Below are 26,994 nucleotides of genomic sequence, written 5' to 3'. Positions count from 1 at the left end.
TTTTTCTAAAAGAATGAGGTGATCAACCGTATCAAATGCTTTTGATAGGTCAATAAATAATCCTAGAGTAAAGTTATTGTTTTCGAATCCTTTAGTAATTTTGTCTACTATTTCAATTATTGCGTGTTCAGTTGAATGGGTTTTTCGAAAACCAAACTGTTTTGTGTAAAATAAATTATTTTCATTAAAATGGTTATAAATTCTATTATAGATTACACGTTCAAATATTTTGGAAAATACAGAAAGTACTGATACAGGTCTATAATTAGAGATTTCTGACTGATCATTGTTTTTGTAAATTGGGCATACTTTTGCCAACTTTAGTGCTTCAGGGAAAATACCTTCATTAATTGAAAGTTTTATAATATGAATCAAAGGTCTGGAAATGTAATTTTTGTTTAAAATAACTATATTACTAGAAACGTCATCAAAGCCAGGTGATTTATTTTTTTTAAGAAAAGAAAAGGCTGTTTCATATTCTTTAAGAGAAAAGTCGCTATCGTGAAGTATTACGTCATTTAACGATTTAAGATATAATTGAAATGAGTTGGGTGTGGTTATAATTTTTTTAGCAAGGTTCGGGCCAATATTTGTAAAGTATTTATTTAACTCATTCGAGATTTTTAAAGGACAATAAATAACAGTTTTATTGATATTTATTCTTTGAGGCAGTAAAGCCGTAGTTATTTTGTTTCTTCCCATTATATTATTAATTACATCCCATGTTTTTTTTACATCGAATTTGTTTTTTGTAAGTTCTTCACTATAATAGTTTTTTTTAGCTTTCATGAGAAGATTTTCGTAAAACCGTTTATATTTTTTGTATATCTTTTCATTATCTTCACTTCTGTCTTTCAAAAATTTATTGTAAAGTTTTTGTTTATTTTTTGAACATTTTATGAGAGTTTTATTCATCCAAGGATTTAGTATTGTTTTTTTTTTAATTATTTTTAATTCTTATGGGCAGGTTTTGTTATATATATCAAGAAATATTTGTAGAAAAATATTAAAAGCTTCATCTGTATTATCACATTTAAAAACCTGATTCCACGTCTCTTGCTTTAGTTTATTAGAAAGATTATTCTTATTAATTGTTGATAGGTTGCGTTTTTTTAGAGTTATAATTTTAGAATCCCCTTTGGATGTGACATTTAAAAGATTTATTTTAATGTATATTGGGAAGTGATCACTAATGTCAGTTTTAAAAATACCTGTCTCAAATGACGTTTCTATATAATTATTAATAAAAATATTATCGATTGCAGTTGCAGAGCTTTTTGTTACCCTAGTTGGTTTATTTATAACTGGTAAAATATTATATTTGAAAAGCATATCAAAAAAAGATTTTGTTTTTGGAAATTTTTTATAAGTCAGAGCGTTCAAATTTATGTCACCAGCAATATACAAACTTTTTTTTTCTTTATTTGTATTTAGTATTTTTAATAAATTCTTCAAAACATTCAATTTTACCACTCGGCGGTCGGTATACGCACCCAATTACAATGTTTTTGTTTTTGTCACTAATTATTTCAATGAATAGACTTTCATAATTAAGATTTGATGAGCATAATTTATTTTTTATTTTGTATGAATATAACTCTAAAACATATATACCAACGCCTTCTCCGTTTTTATTACTTCCTCGCGGTTGACTAATTAGCTTATAATTAGGTAATTAGTAATTAGAATTAGAATCAAGTGTATTTTCATGCCAAGTCTCTGTAAGGGATATGACATCAAACGTGTAATTTATAATATTTAAAAATTCCTTAAACTTGTCAAAATTTTGATTTATGCTCCTAATATTTACATGTAATATAGAAAATGAATTTATTTCTTTTTCCCCCTTAAATTCATAAGGATCAAAATACGGTGTTTTCATTAAATTCCTTTGAATTTCTTGAAAAATATTTGTGTTATTTAATAAATTGTCTTCAAAAGGGTCAAAATTTATATTTTCAAAACCTTGTTCAGAAACATTATTCGAATCCATTTTTAAATATAGTAAATATGAATAAATTTAACTATTAATATATTAATAAATAAACTATTCACCTTGAAATATTAAATTTTCTGTTCTTTCAGAGTTTTTTTGTTGAAATTCATGGACAATTAGTTTATTATACACAACTTTAGCATAATAACCATTTTGTCTATGAATTTTTGCCTTAGCAAATAACTCTTTTCGAACTTTTCTAGTTGTACTACAATAATCTTCATTAATAAAAATATTGGTACCTTTTAGCTTTGATGCGTTATCAGTGATCGTTTTTTTGTCCTCGTAGTCATGCAGTTTCATAACAATTGTTCGTTCGCGATTCTCGTTTGAAACTCCCACTCTATGCGCTCGTTCTATTTTGATTTCTCTTTTGATATTAAGATTTTCAGCAAATAATTTCCTTACTTTTTCTTTGGTTTTTTCCCAATCTTTTTCGTCTCTACTCTCAGGCAAACCATCAAGACGCAAATTGTTCCTTCGATTTCGATCCTCTGCATCAACAGATTTTAGCTTTAGGTCGTTGTTGTCTGTCGAAATTTTTCCCTGTATTATCTTTACGCTGGATAACTCTTCTTTAACTTTACTAATTTTTTCATTTACACTTTTAACCTTATCGTCGCAGGCATCTCCAACGAATGTCAAGCCAGCTTTGATATCGTCAAGATCTTTCCTTACTTCTTGAATGCTTTTTTGAACTGAATCAAACTTTATATTAATCATTTTAACTGTTTCTGTAAAGAACGACAATATCGTCTCTTTTTGTAAGTTCAGTAGTTCTCTCACCATTACCATTGAAACAACCTCAGCATTGCTCATTTTAATTTAATTTTGATAAAAAAAATTCCGATTTTAAAGATAATTAAATACTAAAAACTCAGAAATACTAAGACTATTTTTTATTATTTCTTACGCTGCAAAAACACGTCTGTTCATAAAGAAAGCATGCCGCAAAAAAAAATGTATGTCTGGATAAACAATCTAAAAGGTATTTTTGCCGGTGTACTTTCAAGTTTTTTGTTGCAATATTCGCATATAAAAATGCAATGCCCAAGATATGTTTTGATCCTCAACCGTGACGCCGAAGTATGTCTTGTAGGCCTCGCACATTATACGACTTGCTTCCACGGAATACGTCATATGAATTGTCCACACACGTATCAGAATGAATCAGCTGGATGCAAACAGCCTCTTGATGTCATATCAAATAAATAACTTCTCTTTAAGTACGAATATTTTTCCACAAACTTTGCAATAACACGAATTGGAATCTTGGTTTGAGACACTTGTGCTTTTATACTTGTATAGTTACTTTTGAAATGTTCAAGAGCGTTTTAGAAAGTTCTCGAAATTTCTTGAACGTTCTAAAGTTTTTAGGAGAATTTTAGAAACATCTGGACAACTCTAGCAGTTCAGGAATATTATAGGAGGAAGCTCGGCATTGATAGCAAATGGAGTATTTTCGCGATTTTCCGAATTTCATTGTCCTGATCACAGAGTTTTTCTGGAACAACATCGATTTTCTTTCTATTCTAGACTTAAGGGGTTAGGAAAACACACTTTCAACCAAGGAGCAGAATAAAAGTGTAAATATGTTACATAGTGATACCAAGAGATTTTTTATAACATTTTGACGGCATGACGGTGAGGGTGTTGGTAATAGTTGTTAGTAATATTAAAGTTTTGTCAAAATTCTTCTAAAATTTTGTTTTTTATTAATAGTAAAATTACGCTTGTTTGAATTTGATTTAATTTTTCGGATATTGTTACGAAACTTTTGAAGATTTTTCTTGGTTTTCTGAAGATATTCAATACTTTTGGTACTTTTATTGATTTTTAAGTTATGAGCTGCAGTTTTATAGAAATTTTTACTAGCAAGCTTGTATTTATTAAATAAAATCCAATACTGCGATTTGCTGTGGTTAAATTTTTTCCATTCTTTTAGGTGGAAGGAGAGAATGTCTTAGCAGTATTTTATTTCTTGTCATGATTTAGAGTAAATGCAGAGTTTTTTTTTTGAAAACATTCCTTCCTTGCTAAAGTAGCAACATTTTTTTTTGTATATTTGCTTTGATTTTTTTTTTTACATTTGATCACAAAGATCACAAAGATTTTTTTATCAGAACCTTAATTATGCTGTATTTTAAAATGCAGTAATAACCTTTTTACAATAATAATATAAACTTCTTACAGTGATGAAAGAAAATAAAGCTTTTAAAGTGTATAGAATAATACTATAGACAAACTAACTTAATATAGCTACTTAAAGCAAAGAGTACTCAATTGCATGCCAAGAGAGAAATTCTTCACGAACTGTATTGTGTTGCAGTGGAATACCCTGTCGCAAATAGTAATTGACGCGACTTCCGTCAACATTTTCAAAAATCGACTAGATAAACATTTAAATTAGTTAAAAGAGAATTTTTAACGATAACTGGAAATAAACTCTCTCCACATATGATCCAGTATTCTATTACGTTCTTAAAGTATGGTACTTGTACCGCAGATGTGCACAAATATCTTAAGACTATTAGTATAGAGGTGTCTGAGTTTTTTATTATAAACTAGGCAGCATATATATATATACAGTGACGGATCCAGAATAGTATTCTCTCAGGTTCAAAAATTGTGACTATATAAAAATTACAACCCCCTCAAATTGAGGGGGGTTAAAACTTTATATTGTCATAGTTTTTGAACGCTTAGAGATAATACTATAAAACTTAAAAATTATCGATGAATATAAGTCTAGTTGAGAATAGTACAAAAAATAATTTATCAACTTGTTGCTGTCACGTTTGGGGCAGATGTAGCAAAAATTTTGGGTTTTTTTGTTCCCAGCCTCCAATCATCGCAATTTTTTGCAAACTCTCATTATTTGACATAAGTATAAACATATAAATATTTTGGAGTTAGCTCCATGTCTGGAAGTTAGCTATCTTAAAGATCAAAGAATGCTGGATACGCCACTGATATATATAATGTTTATAAGTTAAAAGTTTAACTAAGTTTTTTTTTCTAAACATTTAACTTTTAAACACTTTATCTTGAAGTTGTAAACTACTATTATTAATACTATTTTAAAATGTTTAATTTTTTTATTTTACATAAAAGGGAGGGGCGGGGGTAAATTAATCGTTGACGTAATTTTATAGGGAGGTCTCTGAAAGTTTAACAAGTTGTTGACAAGGGGAGGGAAAAATTGCTGACGTAATTAATGGACAGCCCCATATATACAAAACATAAGATAAAGAATACATTTCCTTCATATATATTAGGTAATCTCATTTCGTAAAATAAAGACTTTGAATGAGTTAGGCGATCCGTAAAATTAATAATACGAATTGCGTGCTTCTGACGGTAACAAAGATGTTTTAACCTATTTCCATCAGTACTTCCCCAGGGAATATTTGCATAACTTAAATAGTTATGAATAAAGAAGTAAATTTTAAAAGTTAATAATTAAAGTTATCATTTAATTTTTCGCATGTTGAATTTTTTTTCTACTGCTTCTCCCATAAAAAAATGTAATCTCAGAATGTAAACATAAAAATGTTATCTTAGAAAAAATCAGAGAAATTCTGACTATAAATTTTAATAAACTTGTCATCATTCCATGCATAATTTGGAATTGTATTTAACCATGAGCGAGATCTCGTCTCGTTCTCGTTTCTCGTGAGAAATGGGACTTATTGTGAGAAACGAGAAAAAGAAAATTCTCGCGAGAAGTAGAACGAGACTTAAATATTATATTATTTTCTAAATTAAAAATTATTCTAATTTACAAAATGCTTAATAATTTGTTTTTTTAATTAAATAATATTTTGACTCCGTGATTTTAATTAGATTTTAAATATTTTTAATTAGATTTTAAATACAAAAACTTTTTGTATAAAATGGTGCACTTTCGACTTAATTTCATTAGTTTACAAGTGGAATTCAACTTGACACATATTGTTCATATTGAAAAGAAATATTCTTGCCTCATTTCAACGATCAAAAATGTCACCAAGAAAAAACAAAATCTGGAGATATTTTCTAAAAACAAGTGACGGTGCTGAATGCAAGGCGTGCAAAAAGTCTTTGAAAACAAAAGATGGAAACACATTTGAGTCTATTTGTCAAAACCATAGTTACATTTTATTTTTTTACTTGGATTTTAATAAATTTGTTTTCAAAAAAATTGTTAAATTTCTCGTCTCGTTCTCGGTCTCACGAGAAGTACTAACTTCTCGTCTCGGTCTCGTCTCGGTTTGAAAAAACTTAGTCTCGCTCATGGTTAATTGTATTGTATTTAATATACAGTATTGGACAAAACATTTGCAACCAACATCGAACAATGCTAAAAAAGTGTTCCTAATTTTACATGTCTTAAAAACGAAACGAACTATACTACCACAGCAAACAGTTCAGTTCTGGAATTATAGCATGCCATGACATGAGCAATCAGCTGACAGGTCACAGCACACATGCAGAATTTCGTTGACAAGTGCCATTTTACAGCGGACAAAACAAGTGTAACTTTTTTGGTTTGTTTCATTTTCTTAAGTCTGGTCCGTGTCAACGTCATGGAAGTTTTTTAATAATTAAAGAAAGTATCCAAAAGTTTCCAGAAGCATGCAAAAGCTTCCAGAAAAAGCATCTGAAAGCATCCAGAAGTATCCAGAAACATTCATAAGCATCCAGAAGCTTCCAGAAGCATCGAAAAGAAGCATCTAGAATCTTCCAGAATAGGTTCACACAGGTTCATTTTACTATAGAAGAGACATGTAAATCGACATGTAATTCAGTCAGTATATGGAAGTCAATCAGTCAGTATTATCAAGACAGTTTATCGAAGTGAGTTTTATCAAAGTGTTTTATCGAAGAACATCAATACAAGAAGTGAAATACAACAAGTGTTTCATTACATCAATACAGTCCACATCCAACCAAGACGTTGTGTTCCACAGAGCATTATTGTATCATCACAAGGTAAATGTAACACGGTAAGCCTTGAGAAGCGAATTTATTTTTATTATTTTTATGACTTCAAGTGCAAAAATGGCTCCCGACAGTTATGGATTGGAACTAAGAAAGAAAATTATTGGCGATTACGTAAGTGGAATGACACAAAAAAGTATTTATGATAAATATCACGTGAAAAAATGGACCGTATCAAGACTATGTTCCAAATATCGTTCTACGGGGAAGTTGGCAGCAGATAACAAGTGTGGAAGACCGCGTTCCACCACTTCTAGAGAGGATTCTATGATCGTCAGATCCGTCAAGAAGGATCCCTGGATATCATCAGTCGAGATACAAAAGCAATTAGAGCTGCCTGTATCGGACCGAACAATCAGACGACGTGCTGTTGAAGCCGGATTGTTTTTTCGACGCCCTGCAAAGAAACCGCTGATTTCACTAAAAAACCAGAAGAAAAGACTTCTGTTTGCTACATCTCATATTGACTGGAATGTGCAGAAATGGCGAACTGTCCTGTTCAGTGATGAATCGAAGTTCAACATCATTGGGAACGTAGGCATTCGCCGTGTACGTCGACCGTCCGGAAAACGCCTCGATTTACGTTACTGTCATAAGACCGTGTATCATGGCGAAGACAATGTAATGGTCTGGGAGTGTTTTTCTGCTAACGGTCTAGGTCCAATACATCGAAACGATGGAATAATGGACCGTTTCATGTATAAAAATATCCTGAATAATGTTATGTTACCTCATGCTGAATGGAATATGCCAATAAAATGGGTTTTTCAGCAAGACAACGATCCGAAACACACTGCAAAAGTAGTCAAGCAGTGGTTCAAAGACAACCACCTATCGGTGATGGATTGGCCGCCTCAATCTCCGGATCTCAACCCTATCGAGAACCTGTGGGAGATCGTCAGCCGCAGAATTAATCGTGAAGGTGTTCGTAATAAGGATCAACTGTTTGAACAAATCCAAAAGGCTTGGGCAGCGATTCCACAAAGTTTCATTAATCACCTGATCGAATCTATGCCTCGAAGATGCAAGGCTGTGATCGACAACAAAGGATTCGCCACGAAATATTGATAGCGAAATACAACTTGGTCAACATTTTGTCGAGTTGCACTTGTTTTGTCCAGAAGGAAATCAACTTTTTTTAATACTTTTGATTAATTTATTAATTTTCTTGTATAAATAATGAACTTTGTGATGAATAAAACTTAAAGAACTTTATCTCTAAACAGTTACATAGTTATTTCTCTAAATTAAAAAAATGCAGCACTTTTATATAAAGAAACTAAATTAGCATTATTTGGTTGCACTCGTTTTGTCCGATGCTGTATGTATTGTATTTAATGTATGTTTTAAATATATTATTTATGACCGGTTTTAGACTTATCTTTAAGGTTAATATTTGTAGCGATGGGGAAATGTATAGCAACTGGATCATTTTACTTATCGTCTCAAAACTTAGAAGGCTTAAAAAAACATATCAAAATGTGTTTTTTAACCTGAGGTAAAATCTTCAAAATCTAATCATTTTTAGTTCTGGCAATCACTAAACTGGACAAATTACGCTTGCAAAAGTTTTTTATGCCGGTTATCATAAATATCATTAGTTAAAAAACATCTTTTGTCACATATTTGTTTAAAGCGATCTAATAAAATTTGCAATCATTTGTCTTCAATTAATGTCTTTAACGGACATACAATGTAGAATTAGCAAGAAATTACATTTGTAGTGTAACTATATACTTTTTTCAACCAATGAGAACCATGTACATTTTGACGTAGATTGTTTTTAAACTAAAAGTCTTTTCAATTATATATATAGCCTCCGTTTTCTGGTATGTAATTGAGTTGGATTAAAATAATCGAAACCAATTAATCAAACGCAAAATAACTGCATGAATCTATTATCCTATATAAAAGATGCCAAATAATAATAATACTCAATTAGATTACAATATATGCAAATAACTTTCAAGTAATCAGTAAATATCTAGAAATCTAACCAATACTTGTGGAATGTTGACAAATAAAATATAATTCGTTTGACTCAGACAATCTAATGATATAATAAACAAAACTAATCTTTACTTTTGGCAAATGAATGAAAAAACGCGTTAAATATTTTTTAGTATAAAAATATATAAAAATTCTGCAAGTTTTGCATTTCACTTGTAAATTTAAAAGTTTGGTAGAAAGTCATTAAAATTTGTAGATCAATGTGTAGCATACCTGTTGTGTAATGTAGAAGAGATTATTAGTAATATGATACTAGAAAAAAAAAAAAAAAAAAGTAATCAAAAGAACATTTTATTACTGAAACTATACATTATACAAATATAAGAATAATCGAATAATAAAGTATAATTAATAATCAAAAATAGAACAATTTTATAATAAGGAATCTCATAGTAAACAACAACGGAAAACTTTATTACAAGGTTACTAAATATACTTTGGAACAAGTCTACATCCAACGGTCATAAAATTTGTTTTTTGTACAGAGCACTTGCAGGTAAAAAAAAGGTAAATATGGTTTAAAGAAAGAAAAAATATAATTTAAAAATCTATAATAATATTCACAACAAAATTAAACTTCAAAATTCATTTGAATTGAATTCATAAACTTACAGTTTTGAACATATTAAGGAGACAATAACGATTTCAAAACTATCTTAAGAAACGGTAAAAAAAAACAACACAAGTTTAGACCTTCAATAATTTTCAAATTGTTCTGTGAAATCAGCAAAAATTTATATAAATATTAAGAAGGTAAAAAATAATTTTTTAAATTTTGAAGATTTTAATACTAGTTTCCGTTTTATAGTTAAACTCAACGTTTAATGTATTGCTATCTTTTTAAAAATAAAAATTTAAAAAAATATATTAAAAAAATATTTAAAGTCGAAAAATTAAGGGAGAAAACGTTTATAAAGCTAAAATTGAAAATTAGATTTTTTTTATTTAAATTGCATTAAACCTTTCCTAGTAGTGAATACTCTTGATAACTCTATAAAAAAGTTTTAACTTAAGGTACTCTATTAAAACAAAAATTTATAAATAGATATTCAAAAAAATAACTATTCTTTTCTTATGTTTGATATTACTGCTAGAAAATCTATAATCATTTTTAAAAAACAAATGGTGGCAAAAAGAAAGCCGTTCAATATTGACGCTTCGTGTGTAACCATTTATTACTTTAAGATTATTTTTACTAAAAAAATCAAATTTTTTATATCTCGTCTAAAAAAGTTACTTAAAAATAAAAGTTCAAAAAATAATATAAAAGAGGGGAAAATAGAAAATCTTTTCAAAAAATAATCTAAAAAATAAAAGTCCCCATTTAGAAACATGCTGAACTACAAAACTTGAAATAAAAAAAAAAAACTTTTGGACGCAACAACTATATTATGTACAAAACATATCCACCATATCACAAATGAATTTCGATGGTTATTAAACTTGAAAACGATGTTTGAATTCAAATTAAAAGCTGTCCCCACAATCAATACTGAAAATAATAAAAAGATTTTTTAAATAAATAATTTTTTCAAATTATAGATCTTTTATATAATTAAAACACTTTTCAAATGAAAAAATATACGCGTAAATAAAAAAAAATTTGTAATTAAAAAGTTCTTTCAAAAAAAGATGAACTGAACATTTCAAGTTTCAAAACTAAGAATAGAATGCCTGCATCCCATCCAAAGGCTCTGTCTAAGCGAGGGTCCCACGAGCCGTAATTAGAAACTCGGTAGAGTTTTAAGGATCTATATTCAAAGATTTGATTATCCTAAGTCTTAGGATAATCAAATCTTTGCAAAATACTCACTTGTGTAACTTTGGATCAGAATCACAATTTTTTAAAGAGCCATCTTTATATTTACGATGCTTTCTCTTCCAACAATTTGGATTAAGTTTCATTCGTTCGTCAGCCATTTCTTTAGCCAGGCGAGAAAAGTCTTCACGCTTTTCTTCAGAAAGTTCTCTCCATTTCTCTCCAAGTAATTTGCTAATGGCTCTTGATAAAGAAAAGCAATACGTAAAAACTTATTGTAATTAAATACGTTTATCAAAATAATTGATAAATGTCATTTTTTATGAATTTAAATCAAATATACTAATTTTTATATAATACAACTATTATTTTTAAACTTGTCATAACTTTACATATAACACACACACACTCACACACACAATTACAACATAAAAATTTAGATGGAGATGGAAGTTCAAAATAATTTGTTTTGGTTATTCTGTTAAATCATTTAAATTTAGGAAAATAAACTCAAAATTCATTAGTTGAACTACAAGTTCAAACAATGAACATTGAGTGTTTTCATTACAAGTAACGTTTAAAAAAACATATTCATAAATTGTATACTTATAATACAAGTTGCATATTTAACTAGTATTGAAAATAAAATTTTAAAAAAAATTGTAGAGTTATACTAAATAAACACCTAAAAACTTTTAATGAAATAAATATGAAATGTCTTTTGAAATTTTTTGTTTTATTGCATACTATTAAGCAAGCATCAAAATTGGTGGATATTTTAGTGTTCAAATATTTTAACAACCAGGAAAAAAAACTTTTGAAAGTTACATTTTTTTTTAGAATTTCTGAAGAAATTTGAATTCAGTCAATTTTAATATAATATAGATACTTCAGACTATCTCAAGGTAATAAGGTAACTATTATTATTTTTTAATTCAAATTTTAATCAATGTTTTATGCAAAAGCTAATTACCCTAATTTTCTGACAGATTAAAAAGCAGTAAATTCAGTAATATATGTTTTATAATAATGTAATATATATTTTATATAAGTCTATAACAATTTATCTTTTCAAGTTTAAAATTAAAACAATAAAAAAAGTAATAAAAAAAGTATTACAAGTAAATTATAAATTTAATCAGTTAATGGCCAGAAATAATGCTTTCATGGATAATTAAGTTATACTTTGATAATAATTTCTGCTAATGAACTTGTTGCAAGCATTATGTCAAATTTATATCATAAAATTTATGAAATTTTTGGATACTCTTGATACACTTTTGATATATTGAGTTAAATAGTTATTTCAAAAGCACAACTCAAAATTGCAATCTGAACCAATATATATATAAATATATATAAATACCAGTTTTATCTTTTTTTTTAAAAAAATTTCAAAATTAAAATTGTAAAAACTTGGCGCAGCACCACTATTAGTGCTTCAACCAGAAGCAGTACTTACAAGCAACTTACACTTTTTAAAACCTTTAAAGTTATAACTTAATATCCAAAAAAATACCTTTATATTTTTAATTACATGTAAAATTAATAATTTTACTGACCTGTTATCTTTGCCTGGATAAAGTTTAGTTAATTCAATTCTCATTGACTTTCCAAAGAGCATGAATCCATTCATAGGTCTCCTACTCTGTTCACTGCCTTGAAAAGGTTTTCTCCTTCTTTTTTTTTGAAGAACAGCTTTTCTTTCACATGTATTCATATTTTCAGTTGAAAAACTCTCGTGAGTCATATCAAGTTTATCATTAAATTCAGATAATATAATATTTTCATTGTTTTTACAAGATGTTGGAGGTGGGTCTCGTGGAGGAAAGAATGATGGTTTATTGGGTGATTTTGAATATGTTAAAGTAATCATGTCTTGGGAGCGACTTGTCAACATAGCTGACGTGGCAGCAACTTTTTCATGGATGGCATTATAAAGACGATTAGATTGAGCTGATGAAATTGGCATTTTCATTTCATTTGGAAATTCAACTTTGTTATCAGTCTTCTTATAAAAAAAATAATACTTTAATAAATTATTTGAAACAACACATACACACATATATTGTATATATATACACAAATATCTCTACCCAAATAGTAAATATAAATGCTAGGCTATAACCAGTTATTAGTATGAGCAATTATTATTAAAAAATAAAGCCAGGTTTCACAAAATCATTTAATTCAACTTGATAAGTTCTTTTGGGGTACATCCAGAAATTACATACTCAATAAAACTACTGATATAGAATTCTCTACCCTCCTATACGCATATAATGTTTTATTTTTACTTGTATGAAACTCATGAAACTCAATGCTTTTTTAAGAAAAAGAAATCAAGTTTAAGGAGAGATAGAGAACGTGCGATAGTCAAATCACATTTGTACTGGCTGTCTTTAACACCCCCTCCTAGTATGCATTCGTACATGGAAGACCCCTAATTAAATAAGATATTCTTATATAAATATAAAAATGAAAAAAAAAAAAAAATCATCAAACAACAAAAAGGTACATACTTTGTGAAAGCGTGAAGTATCTTGAGGACTAAATGTGAAACTAGAAAATGAAATAATGATGCTATAATTTTTTTTATTTAAAAAATAAAGCACATAATGTAAACTTAGTGCAGCAAATAATACAAAAAGGACATACTCATAATAAAAATTTATGTGTTGCAAAGCTCTCTTTTAAACATGTCAATTTATTATTGAAGTAAAAAAAATTAGCTTTTCTTTTTAAAAAGAAGTTGACTTAATGTTTTTTTGAGTATTTAAGATCTATAGTATTAATTTACACCTGGTAAAAATATTAAATATTTTTTAACAATAAAAAAACAAAAAATTTAATCAAAAACATAAACTGGTTTTAAAATATTGGTTTTCTAAACTTCATTGCAAAAAACAAAATGTTTTAATTTAATGCTCCAAAAAAATCTTACATTTGAGGTCCGTTTGAGCTACAGGATACTGCAGCTGGTGATGCAACAGAGCTAGGAGTTTGATTTATTCTTGATGCTGGCATGCATATATCATTTACATGAAGAGCCTTAAATGGTAAACCATACCTTGCCATTGCTTCAGTAGGATTCGGTGCTGACCAACCTTTGTGTTTTATAAAAAAAGGATGGTCAATAGGACACTTGGCAACTAGTCGCTGAGGTCCAGGAATAATTTGTTCAAATGTTAGCTCTACCATTTCCTAATGGTAAAAGGAAAATTTACTAATAAAGAATTATAGCTGTATATGTAAATCTTATATTTCCAAAGAACTGATGTTCGAGAAAAAAAACTAGACAAAAAAGAATTTTTAGAAAACATATACGTATTTGTGCTGGCATATATCTTCATGAGAGTACTCAATGAATTAAAGTAAATAAAATAATAAATTAAGTTAAAAAAGCTTTGGAACCCACTCAGACCTTATTTTAAAATGGCGACCTTGATTTGACAAGTTTGCTAGATGTATATTATTAAGCAGTATTAAAGGTGAAATATTGTACTTGTAATATTGTTATTTAAGTTTGCAGTTTCATACTTATTCGTAATTTAAATGTTATGAAGTAACAACAAACTGTTAAATGCTTAAAAACTACATAATAAGTCTCCAATTAAAAAAATCAGAACTAAAAAATAACTATAATAAAATTGTTTGAAATTTTATCGTCATAGGGCAGGTTTCGATTAGTTTACAAGTGCAAGCTAAAATGGCCATTGGGTTCATCGAAATAAATTTACTGTTATGATTCTTTATAGTTTTCGCTATGTTGCTTGCGCAGCTGTAGCTGACTTTTATTGGTTAAACAGTTTATGAAGCAGATTGGTTTTTTAAAGTGTGTCGATTAATTGTAAGAAAGTTTTGCCTATTTTCAGAATCATGTCAGAATGGTTTTATTGCACGGTGGGTTAAAGCAGATTTTTTAGGCATCTCTAGCAGTATTGACCACGCAAAAAACTGCTCTTGACCAATGCTCAACAAACGCGACGGTTGCAATGGGCCATGGATCACAAAGATTGGACCACAGAACAATGGAGAAAGGTACTATTTTTTATATAAGATCATGTCCTCTAAGTTGAAGTAATCATGTCCTCTAAGTTGAAGCAAAATCTAACATTTTTTCATGTAATAATGATGTTTAATATCATGCATTACCCGCTAGTGCAATTGTTTTATGTCCATAGGTATCGAACATTGTAGCAATGGTTATGTTTATTGCATGAATGCAAAATGAAGTGAACATGTAAGCAGTGATTACAGGATATAAATCTAATGTATGCTCAAGACTTTTACCGTGTGTTTGTATTTTTAGGTTTGCTTCAGTGACGAGTCTATGCTCAAGATACTCGATAATAAATGTCAGTACATGGGCCGTCGTTCTGGGGAAGAATTTCAACTGCAACATCTGGTAAAGACCGTCAAGCATCATACCTCAGTAATGGTATGGTCGATGATAAGTTCTCATGGTGTTTTAATCCATTCTGCCTTCAACAACTACCCCTTAGAATTGTTGAAGGCAGAATGGATCAACATCAATGCATCAACATATTGGAGAAAATACTTCTTCCTCAACTTTCAATTCATTTTCCTGATGGTGGTTTCATCTTCCAACAAGACGGCGCACCGTGTCATATAGCATGCTCTGTTACAAACTTTTTGAACCATAATGTTCCTATCCTACCATGGACTGGTAATTCACCTGATATAAACCCGATTGAAAACTTCTGGATGATGGTCACAAAGAGAATTGCAGACAGAAAGCCAACAACAAAAGTCCCATTGATTGAGATGCTCATAGAGGTTTGGACACATGATTCAGAAACTCAATACATGTGTCCAAGACTGATTGATGGGATGCCTAAGAGGGTTGAAAAACTTATTGCAGCTAGAGGAGCATCCACAAAATACTGAACTAGGCTCATTTTATCGCATTGTGTGTATGTCTTTATAAAATATTAGAAAAATTCACTTTTTCAACAATGGTTTTAATATTTTTCACACCACTGTATGTGTGTGTGTTTATACACACACACACAAACACACATATATAGTGCGTGTATTTGTATATATTGAATTTGACTAACAATATTCTTAATTTGTCTTTTGTTAAATCTTTTTCTTTAAAAATGTTAGCTATCAAATAGCAGAAAACCAGATAGGTGCCATTAGCAACATGCTTAGATCTGAAAAACCACTGGAGTTTTGGACCTTGAAAAAAAGTTCAGAAAAATCATTGATCAACACAAATAGCTAATGGTTATAAATTCAAACACATTTCAGTACAATGCAGCAGTTTTTTTGCGGGGTCAGGAGGAAATAAAAAATTTCAAAAATGGGAGAAAAACAATCGACATAAATGTAATGGTCTCCTACAATTTCATGGAGATCAACATTTATTAAAAATTATTTATTATAAAAATTATAAAATTATAAAATAAAACTTTTATTATGTTGAAATTTTTTTCATCTCTTAATAATTTTATAAAAATTAAGAATAATTTTTTCATTATAATCGAGTGACCTTTTAGCTATAGAAAAATTGCAAAATAACAACAACAACAAAAAAAACTTTAGCAACATAAAATCATTTCAAAAAAGCAACCCATACTCTGGCAGATGTAAAACTAGGCTTTTCCTCTTTGATTTCTCGAACTTTCATGCCACTTGTATAAAAATTCATATCATCACGTCGACGCCCTCCAGGTGTTGTGCAAAATACAGCAATATCTTCAGTTTTCATAAACTCTTTATCATCCAATTCAAACTTCACATTACAACCTGCAGAAAATTTTATTATATAATTAATAAAAAAGCTCAAAATTTGGTATTAAAGGAATCCAAAAGTGCTGAGACAAGTTGTGTTTATTTTAAAGAGAATGATAAAAAAAAATGTTTGAGCAGAATTTTTTTAAGTAAAACAAAATAATAAATGTATACCAACAAAAACAAATTTTGTTGTTTTACTCGAAGCTCTACATCACCACAGTAGCAATTCTCTTGGAATCTTTAAAATATACGCCACAATCTACAGACTTTATAATTTATTCAAGCGTATTTAATTCCAAAGAGTTTTAGTAAATGACGTCATTGTAGAATTTCAATAAGAAATCTCAAAACTTTTTTGTTAGCAAATTATAGATTTTTTTTTTCACTTTAGATTATTAAAGAATTTGTTTAGTTACTTATCATTATATAAAAGTTTTTTTTTTTAAATCAAAAATTACTATAGAATTTTCTTAGTTATTTTAAATTATTATTATTTTGTTATTTTTACAAAGTTCGCATTAAAAATAATAATAAAGTATTTCAGACATTTTAAGCTTGTTTATTGCTGTAAATTAATTTTGTGTTATATTTATTGTTATTAAATTATTATTATCTGTATAAAGGTTCTGTTAAAAAAATTATTTTATATTTTTTTAACCTTATAAGAGTTTAATTAACAGCATTTAGGGATTGTTCATAAAGTATGTACACTTGGGTGGGGGAGAGAGGGTCTGCTAAGAGCGTATATGAGATGGAGGGCAGGGGGTCAATTAAAATAAAAGTATAGAGACACTAATGTAAAAAAAATATAAAATATTGGGTAGGTAGGTTAAGAGCGTAGATAGTTTTAGGGAGATGGAAGGTAATCAAAAAAACTATAGCAAAATGTGGAATGGGGTGGGTGGGGTGGGAAGAAGGGTCAAATTCAGGCGTACATATATTTTGGACGACCCCTTATTTGCTAAACTTTTCATTGGGTTACATATATTCTCGAAATACTTATTTAATCAAGCAAGATATATTTAATAAAATTTATTCTATTAAACATGTATTGCTCATTTTATTTTATTTTTAAAGTTAAATAATTACTGTTAAAGATTGCGAAAAAAGTGTATTATTATTGAGTCAATTTTGAAATCGAAATCATTTAATGAAAAACCTTTCACTTTCAATTTTGCTAGTTTTTTGATAAGAGAAATGTAAAATACTTGCCAAATACAACATATAAATTAGGGAATATTAAATATGTTTTTTAACGCGTGCTTCAACACAATAACAATTTTAATCGCCATCTGTCTTGAATTATTGCCATAAAACATTATTTATTGCTTTAATTAATAAAAAGCTGTCTGTTTCATGCACTGTTATACATAGATGATCTTTAAAAAAAACTTTTTTTACTTTACATGGCCAATATGTACAAAAAAAGTTAATGTTTGTTATTATTACTATTATTAATACTGCACACATCAGTTTATATTTTAAAGAATGTTACTTAATTTGTAATTTCAATGCAACAAAGACATTCTTTTTCAAGTGTCATAGTTTTACAATACCCATATTAACACCATTGTTAAACAAAAAAAGTTAATGTTTGTTATTATTACTATTATTAATACTGCGCACATCAGTTTATATTTTAAAGAATGTTACTTAATTTGTAATTTCAACGCAACAAAAACATTTTTTTCAGCGCCAACACTTAAACGGCTTGGTTTTGATGTTTTAGCAATATCAAAATTCAAATTCTAATAGCTGTTACGATTTTCAACTATTTCGTTTTTTTTATCCATACAGGTTTTTTCTGTCTTTTTTTTAAGAGGTTAAGGTTTTTTAAGAGGTTTTTTTAAGAGAAACGGTATGGAGTTGCCAACATTTTAATCATTTAGTTATCAAAATCAAAATGCAAAATACAAAATTACTTTAATATTTATATGCAAATGATCAAAATTTATTAATTTCCACTAAATTGACATACTTAATAATATTTTCTAACTATAAATCAAAGAACTCGCCTATTGTCTCTAATAAATGATGTAATTATAAACCATTTATTAATTAAAAATTTAAAAATTTTTTAAATGTTATTTCGATAGGAGAACTAAAACCTCATAGTAATAAACGGCTTAGATAAACTTAATAAGTTCACACTATTTACATAAAAAGAAATAAAAGATTCAGAATATATAAAGTGATCAACGACTATTTTATATATTTATTTTATTTAAGAGTGTAATATAAAAATCTTAATTTTATTAAGTTCTCACGCTCTATAAAAAAATATTCCTATGTTTAGCTACCTATAAAATATATAGGAAAGTCATACGATTGATAATAAACGCTATTTAAAAAAACAAATAAAACAATAACAAAAAACATTGATTCAAAAAAAATTCTTTAATGTCATTTACTAAAACTTTTTGGAATTAAACGCGCTTGAATAAATTATAAAGTCTGTATATTTTAAAGACTCTGAGAGAATTGCTACTGTGGAGACAAGGAGCTTCGAGTAAAACAACAAAGTTTGTTTTTGTTAGTATAATTTATTATTTTGTTTTACTTAAACAAATTCTGTCCAAACAATTTTTTTTATCATTCTCTTTAAAATAAACACAACTTGTCTCGGCACTTTGGGATCCCTTTAAGTGCATACTACTTTATAACAAAGTATTAATTTTATTTGTTAAAATTTTTAAGCATTTAGATATGGCTTAAAACATCAAATAGTTTAAGCAACTTTGGAAACTCCTTAGAATAGTTATTTAAAAATAAAAATAAAATTTTATAATGAAAACTTTCTTTTAAATTTTTACAAAAATTTTTTTTACAACTTTTACAAAAAGTGCAAGTTTACCAATAAATACTAATAGCTACTGCTATATACATATACATAAAGCATTCAATTTTTTGGTGAAAAAAAATAAAAAAATAAAAGAGTGATAAATCAGAAAAAAATTAAAAACATGCACCTTAATACTTATAGACCTTTTTTTTGTATTCAACTTGTATTAAATAATAATAAAATAAAAGTCTACAAAATCTTAAGTTTTAAATCTTAACTTTCCTACATATCCTAATCCTGAGGCGAGAAGAAAAGTAAAACCCAACACCTTTGTCATTCATTCATCTGTAGTTTTTAGAAAACAAATATTTCCGGTTAAGCCGAGACAACATTAAAAAAAAAAGGTCTTTAACATAGTTACAACCAAGAAGGGTTAGCTTTTTTTTAATTATTCACTTTAAGATAAAGAATATAATTAAGAATAAAAGATTTAAGAATATTAGAACATTATTAGGAACCATTCAAAACTTTTTTTTTTGTGAAGATATTTAAAAAACCCTTTAAGAACAAAGAGAAAAAAGCATTTAAGATATAAAATCATATTTAGTCATATGTATAATAATAATAAAAATGATAATAATAACAATAATAATAGTAATAATTATATCTATATCTATATCTATCTATCTATCTATCTATCTATCTATATATATATATATATATATATATATATATATATATATATATATATATATATATATATATATATATATATATATATATATATATATATATATATATATATATATATATGTAAGAATATCAAATTTTCAAATTTAATTAAAAATATTTTTACAAAACCTTTTAAGAAACATAACCAAACTGGTGTTGGCCACACCTGGGTTGGCCAGAAAGATGGAGTTTGCACATTATCAAGGAAAGGAGACAATGGTAGTGAATTTCCAGTGTTAACTAGACTATCAACTCGTGAAGCATCTGATCTTGATAAATTAGGTGTTGAAAGCTAAATAATTATTATCAGTAAACTGTTAAAAAACTATTATATTTAACTTTTTTTTTAACAGTTTAGTGGGTTAATATTTAGATATTATACTAAAATATTTTAGGTATAATAGTTAAATCCTTTTGAATGTATCTTACAAAAACACAAACTTAATTGATAGTGAATAAAATTAGTTGAATTAGTTAAGACAAATGTTTGTGACCACTACAAACAAAACAAAAACAAAAAAAAATTTATACAAATTTATTCCAGCTGTTTTAAATAAAAACTGAGTTTTTTAAAAATAAACATAAAGAACATAAAATAAACATTTCAAGACTTATATAAAACAACTTTCAACAATTATCGAGGAATAACATTAGGAGATTGTTAAGAGAAATCTTTAAAAAAAGTATTCAGAAAATTTTTATAAAAATATTAACAATTTTTGAAAAACATTACATTAATTTTCACAAAATAGAAGTTTTATTACTTCCTGCTTATTGTAAAAAACAGACAGTTATTTACTGCTATATAATAATAACATAATAAAAGACAGTTATTTGTTACAACAATAAACAACTCTTGCTGTCTAAGTTTTTTACATTCTTAACAGAGAAACATCTCTGGTAATTCAAACTTTGCTGCAATAGTTCAGTGTTAAGTTAAAATAGCAATTTAACACTTGTTTGATAAATTTTATCAATTTTTATGGTATCTACTTAAGAAAAGTTGTTTGAAAGTCATTATTAGTGTAGGGGAGACCGGGGCTAGTTGGCCGCAGGGGTAAGTTGACGAACTGCGTTTATCTTTAGAGCCTTTCATCAGAAAGTGACAAAAATTACTCAGAAACTTCCTCATTAACCATTTTATCTATCACTGTAGTATTGTCAGGATTCGCGCATGCGCATGGGAGATATTGAGATTTATGCGTTTTTTGGACAAAAACGTAACTTTTAGAACATCGCTTCCTTTTTACTTTACAAAGAAAATATTTAGTCGTATGAAAAAAAAATTATTGTAAAAGTTCCAGTCACAATTGGTTTACTATATCCAGTCAGACTTTTTTTTCAAAGCTGCTGTTTTTCAGGATCTATAGACTGTTTATTAAAAAAAAACCTTTCGGGGTAAGTTGACAAACTTTTCACGGGGTAAGTTGGCTCATAGCATTTACTATGGAAAAAAATATATATTTTTATAAAATTATTTTTTTGTATTTTTTTTATTTTTAACAATATTGAAAATATTTATTCTTACAAAAAAATTTAAAAAAAATTTAGTTTAGTTTTTTTTTCCACAGATAAAAGGTGGGTTACTGTTTGGCTTTTATACGGACTAATATTTGGTACCAGCTAAAAGTAATATTAAATTTTAGGATAAAATTGTTGTAAAATTAATTTTAAAAAAATTTCTATTAATTTTGCACTTAATAATGCATTAATAATCATTTTTATAGCTTGTGCCAACTTACCCCGTGGTGGGGTAAGTTGGCGCAAATTTTTTTTTTTTTTTGAGGGTCCAGAAAGGCCCCAAGAATTTTTTTTTGTAAATGAATGCAAATTTTATAAGATACCCTAATCCATACTCTTTAAGACTACACTTTAATATTTTTAAAAAAATGTACTGTAAGGGCTACAGAGCTCATAGAGTAAAAACCAAGCCAACTAGCCCCGGTCTCCCCTACTGTAACAGTAAAAATCTGTATTTATTTTTGGTAGCACATTCATTGTCAATAATCAAACACCAGATGTGATAAATATGGAACAAAAAAGAGTAAAAAATCATATTAGGACATAAAAAAATTTAGTTGTAGACTAGTGGTAAACCAGATGGCTCATAATCAAGGAGTTCAAGGTTCAAATCCACACTACGCTTCTGGAATCACACTCAAGCTTTTTCTCAATGTAACAGTCTTGTTTAACAAGGTTTGTGTTTCAGAGTTGAGGGTTGAAATAGAGTTTCAAATAAAATAAAATAATTAAAATTAAAAAAAAAGAAAAAAGAATAAACTCTTAGACTGTAGTGACCTTGAAGCTTTGGTAGCGAAGTTATCATTGATTTTAGACAAATTGCATGTTTAGTTGAGTTTTTGAATAAAAATTAAATTTTGCATCGGTCCATTTTATAATGTCAATAAACCAGTTTAAAACAAAAAAATAAATTTAACTCTGTAATTTTAAAAAACATACATTAGAGATCCATGTTATTTTCATACTGCTTAAGTTTTGAAATTAAATAATTCAGTTTTTGTTATAAAAAAAAAAAAAAAGTTTAGGCTTTAATCTTGTATAAAGTAGAAACTTTTGATTATTGACAGTATGATGATTTTTTTCACTGACTTGGTGAAAAAAAGCCATAACACTGTCAATAAAGTACTGATCACCAATTAGATGAAAAAATATTCAGAGACATGAAAAAAATACAACGATGGAATGGAAAAATAGGTAAAACTGCAGTATAAAACACATGGTTTTATAAAAAATTGGAAAAATTCATAAAAAAGAACAAAAAAAACAAAAAACATTTGTATTGCTTTATTAGGCGCAAGGCAAAATAAGCTCTATACAAAGTTTAATCAGATAAGCAGAAGTTATTTAGTAAGATGTTATAATTAGAGGACAAAATAAGTGTATAGAGTTGGAAAGCAAATAATCAGAGAAAATATGGACATGAGAATTAAAATGTATAAAATAGCTAGATGGAAATATACACAAAAATGTTGAATAAGCATTTTGGATTTTGATTTCATTCATTTGGTTTTCAATAGGCTTTTGCAATGTGATGTACATAAAGATAATAATTCAAGTAATCATAAGAAAAGTTCAATGTTAAAAATTTATAAAGAAGGTGAAGACACTTTTACAATGTAGTCTATATCAAGTAATAAAAATTGCTTGACCAGTAATGAGTATATTTTATGCATCTGGCATTTAAACTTTTGTAACAATAATGTGCAGTGTTTAAAATGCTAAAACCTTGTCCATATCGAATTATAAAACTCCTCGACCAGGTAATTAAGATTGCAGAAAAAATTATTGCTGACAAAATAAATTGTGTAAGCCTTTTTGAAAGCCTTATGCATTACGGATTTAACATAAGCATTAAGTGATTTTGTGAATCCAGGTAGAATAAAAATAAAAATGAAGTTAAATCTTTATTAAGCCTTTTTATTTAAAATATTTCAATTTATTGAAAAAAAAAAAGTTTTTTTTTTTTAAAATTTATTAACTTCAATATGAAGTTAATAAATTGAAAAAAATAAAAAAAAATAAAAATAAAAAAAGATTTTGTTTAATTATATCCTGTGACCACCAGACCTACATTATTTTATAAAGGTTAAATTCTTCAGTGCATGCTTTTAACAAGCATATACATTAGCATATAGTTAATTTTATATGTAAAAACATTAATGCAAAAACTTTTTTTTTAATTACTCACCTCTCTAAGGTCAAGAAGGTCACCACATTTAAGGAGGCTACTTTTGTGGCTACAACCCTCTCTCAACTCTATAACTCCGAAACATGAACCTTGATGAATAAGGCCGCTGTGTAGAGAAACAAGTTGAGTGCAGTACTACCAGGGATGTGGCGGGGATCAAACTCAAAACTTCTTGATTATGAGGTGAGTGCTCTACCACTACACCACTAATGCATAAATTAGTTATGTAACTTAACAGAAAATAATTGCTGTGTAAAAAAAAATTTCTATTAGCATTTAATAACTGTCAGATAAGCGGTCGTCCATAAATTACACCACACAATTTTGGACCCCTCCCCAGTTACAAATTGTCATGTTTTACTGACCTCTCCCCCTTAAAATTATGCAACAAACTTGTAACCCTCCCAACTAAATTTTTTTTTTGATTTTAAATACGATAATATTTTTAATTTACTTAACTGCTTTTAGTTATCTAATGAATACATTTTAATACATATAAATTTTTATTATTATTTAATATTACTTTAAAAGTCATTTGTACGCGTATTGTATTTGTATGTGTGTAAAAATAAAAAGCCCATTAAAAACTATTATTTGTACGCAAAAAATGTTTAAATTCTTTAATTTTTAAATATACCATACATTAGCATAGAGTTGTGGATGATTAAACTTCCACAAAATGAGGCGGGCTATCAAGGGCAAGGGTTCAACTCTTTTTAATAAAACAAATTTTTGGATTTGATTCTTTTTTCTGAAAGTTGTTTTACATGTTTTAACTATTATTGTTGTTTAATTATTTATTTATTATTTTTAAAGTTTCACAGAACAATAATAAATGTGTACTTAAATTGACTTATATTAGTGCAGTTGCAGTGTAGTTACATATACTGACTGACTTGAATAGGTTTGGAGGAAGTGGAATGTACATATGTTCTTTTTTGCATTCCTATAGTTCGATATTAAGTTGTATAAAGTAACAGTGACTAAACGGACAAAAAACCTCTGAAGATATATTTAATTTTTGATAAATATAATTTAAATAACTTCTTTAGCAATAAGTTAGTAGCATTAAGTTAAATATTTAATACTAATGCGAAATAACTATTATTGTTTAATAATAACAATTATTTTTATTTAATAATCATATTATTATTAAATATTTTTTCATTGATGATATATTGGCTATATCATTGACTCATAAAATTGTAGACGCAGCTTAGTCTACATTAATCGACTAAATCAACTTATATTAAAGCAATTGATAAAAATTTTATAATTTATAAAATTTTATAAAAAATTTATAAAAAGTCAATCTATAAAAAACTTTTCAATTCAATTCATATTATAAAATTCAATTTATTTAATAAGTTAATTTAAAAAGTCAATTCCAATTTATGTTAAGTTGGAACAGCCGCAGTCGAGTGTATATCAACATGAGTTTATGTTTTAGACTTGGCAGTCTTTTAATCAATAAAAAAGATTTTTCAGATTAAACTTAAAAAAATAAAATTAAAAAAAAATGTAGCACCACAACACTGAATGTAACTATTTGTCATAAAATTGCTACCCCCTCCTCCTTATCACGCAACAATTTGTGGATGACCCTTAAGATAGATAAAGATTGTAATAAAAATGAATTTAAAAGGTTAGTTTTCTTTAATCAAAATAAAAACAAAAAACAAAAAAATAAATAAGAAAAAGACAGAAAAAGTTTTAAAATTTAAGATAAATAGACTGCCTGTCCAAACCAAAACCCTCAGTCAATGTATAAACACTCCAATGCGCCAATATCTATTTAATTCAGATAATGTATGTCACTTTAAATATATTCAAAGTAGTAGAAATAATAATATAAGATTATGAATAAAGTATTAACTTAAGTTATTAATAAAAAGTTAGTCTATTGCAACAGCAAAGATAAAAACCAGGCTGTTTAATAAATATTTAATAAATATAGGCAACCATTTTAATAAATATTTTAAATAATCTTTTTCTGTTTTTTTTTTTTTTAATTACCTGTTTCATAAGTTTTTTAGAACTTTGAAACTGAGATAAAACATTTTTATATGATTCCTGTGTATGATTAATAATACTCTCTGTGATTTTTGAACAATAGTAAAACCAGGTAAAAGCTATTTGAGCCAATGTTTTTTGTTGCAGTTGACATTGATTGACATTTTTTCAATGTTTCATCAAAAAACAATGTAAATTGTTTTCTTCAGAAAACAATTTACATTTTTTACTGACAAAAAGTAGTAACATTGCAAAACTGTAAATTTAAATTTAAAAAATAAATTATTTTAAATAAATTATTATATTTTAATTTACAGGGTTATAAATAATTATATAGCGGTTTATTAATAACTATATATCAGTTTATAATAATTATATACCAGTTTATTAATAATTATATATCAGTTTATTTATAATTATATAACGATTTATTATTAATTATATAGTGTTTGTATAAAACTTTTTTTTTTTAAAAATAAATGATATATTCATCCATTAATACCGCATTATTCCATCACAAAACCATTATTATTTTAAATATATTTTGGTTATTTATGCTCCATGGAAAATAATTTTAATGAAAGTGAACCTGTCAGAAATATAAGAAAGAAAAAAAGAGTACCAATTTTTTCTACATTAATTAAACAAATAAAAATAAGATTGGACAGAGGGGAAAGTATAGCTCGATAGCCAATTTTTGATTTGGGAGTATCCAACATTAGAATTTGGCAGGCTATAATATCAACTAAGGATAATCTTAGTGATTGTTTTAACATACTATAGAATAGTGGTTTAAGCAAAGCTCCGACTCTTGTGCTATGTTGTTATTTGAATGTATTCAAGACGCTTCAAGACAATGTTTGTTGTTATCTAAAACGTATTCTGAATGTAGTTATCTGAATGTATCATTAAAATAACAGATAACAATGTTGTTATCTGAATGTATTCAAGACAATTCACTTATGCAGGGTAGAATGGTCAGAAAGCTTCAAGAAAATGGAATACCATATCCCAACCATCTATATCTTGTTACCTTAGGAAGCTTGAAATTACAAGAAAAAGATTAAGAAAGGTCTCTGAATTCACCTGTTCACCAAAAATAATTAGTGAAAGAAAAAGTTATTCTATTTGATATAAAAATATTGACTATTTTTAAATGTTATTCTTGGATGAAACTGGGTTCAATTTACATTCAAAAAAAATTTCAGATATTCATCTAAAATCACTCCTACATTTACAACTGT

The 26,994-nt window shown here is 27.4% G+C and overlaps 2 protein-coding genes across 7 annotated transcripts in view; both read right to left on the bottom strand.

The window, feature by feature from the left end:
- Positions 1-2,047: 2,047 nt before the first annotated feature.
- On the bottom strand, positions 2,048-2,815 carry LOC136090987 (uncharacterized). Its single transcript, XM_065817970.1, has one exon. It carries the CDS (start codon positions 2,813-2,815, stop codon positions 2,048-2,050), a length of 768 nt encoding a protein of 255 aa, XP_065674042.1.
- A 6,449-nt stretch (positions 2,816-9,264) lies between these two features.
- Positions 9,265-26,994, bottom strand: part of LOC100201739 (uncharacterized) — a 30,219-nt gene continuing 12,489 nt past the window's right edge. For 4 of the 6 annotated variants that reach the window (XM_065817605.1, XM_065817607.1, XM_065817610.1 and 1 more), the window contains exons 4-10: positions 20,158-20,320; positions 16,357-16,526; positions 13,693-13,952; positions 13,271-13,310; positions 12,311-12,759; positions 10,803-10,991; positions 9,265-10,481 (exon numbers count right to left, since the gene is read on the bottom strand). In XM_065817605.1, the coding sequence (XP_065673677.1) occupies positions 10,457-10,481; positions 10,803-10,991; positions 12,311-12,759; positions 13,271-13,310; positions 13,693-13,952; positions 16,357-16,526; positions 20,158-20,320 (1,296 nt within the window). In that variant the 3' untranslated portion in view covers positions 9,265-10,456. The remainder of the gene's footprint in view (positions 10,482-10,802; positions 10,992-12,310; positions 12,760-13,270; positions 13,311-13,692; positions 13,953-16,356; positions 16,527-20,157; positions 20,321-26,994) is intronic. The other 2 variants (XM_065817606.1, XM_065817608.1) reach the window with 1 other exon arrangement.

The sequence above is a fragment of the Hydra vulgaris genome, chromosome 14 (genome assembly GCF_038396675.1).
Source record: "Hydra vulgaris chromosome 14, alternate assembly HydraT2T_AEP".
Taxonomy (NCBI): domain Eukaryota; kingdom Metazoa; phylum Cnidaria; class Hydrozoa; order Anthoathecata; family Hydridae; genus Hydra; species Hydra vulgaris.
Note: the sequence above shows the minus strand (reverse complement) of the source record. Positions and strands in the feature narration are given on the sequence as shown.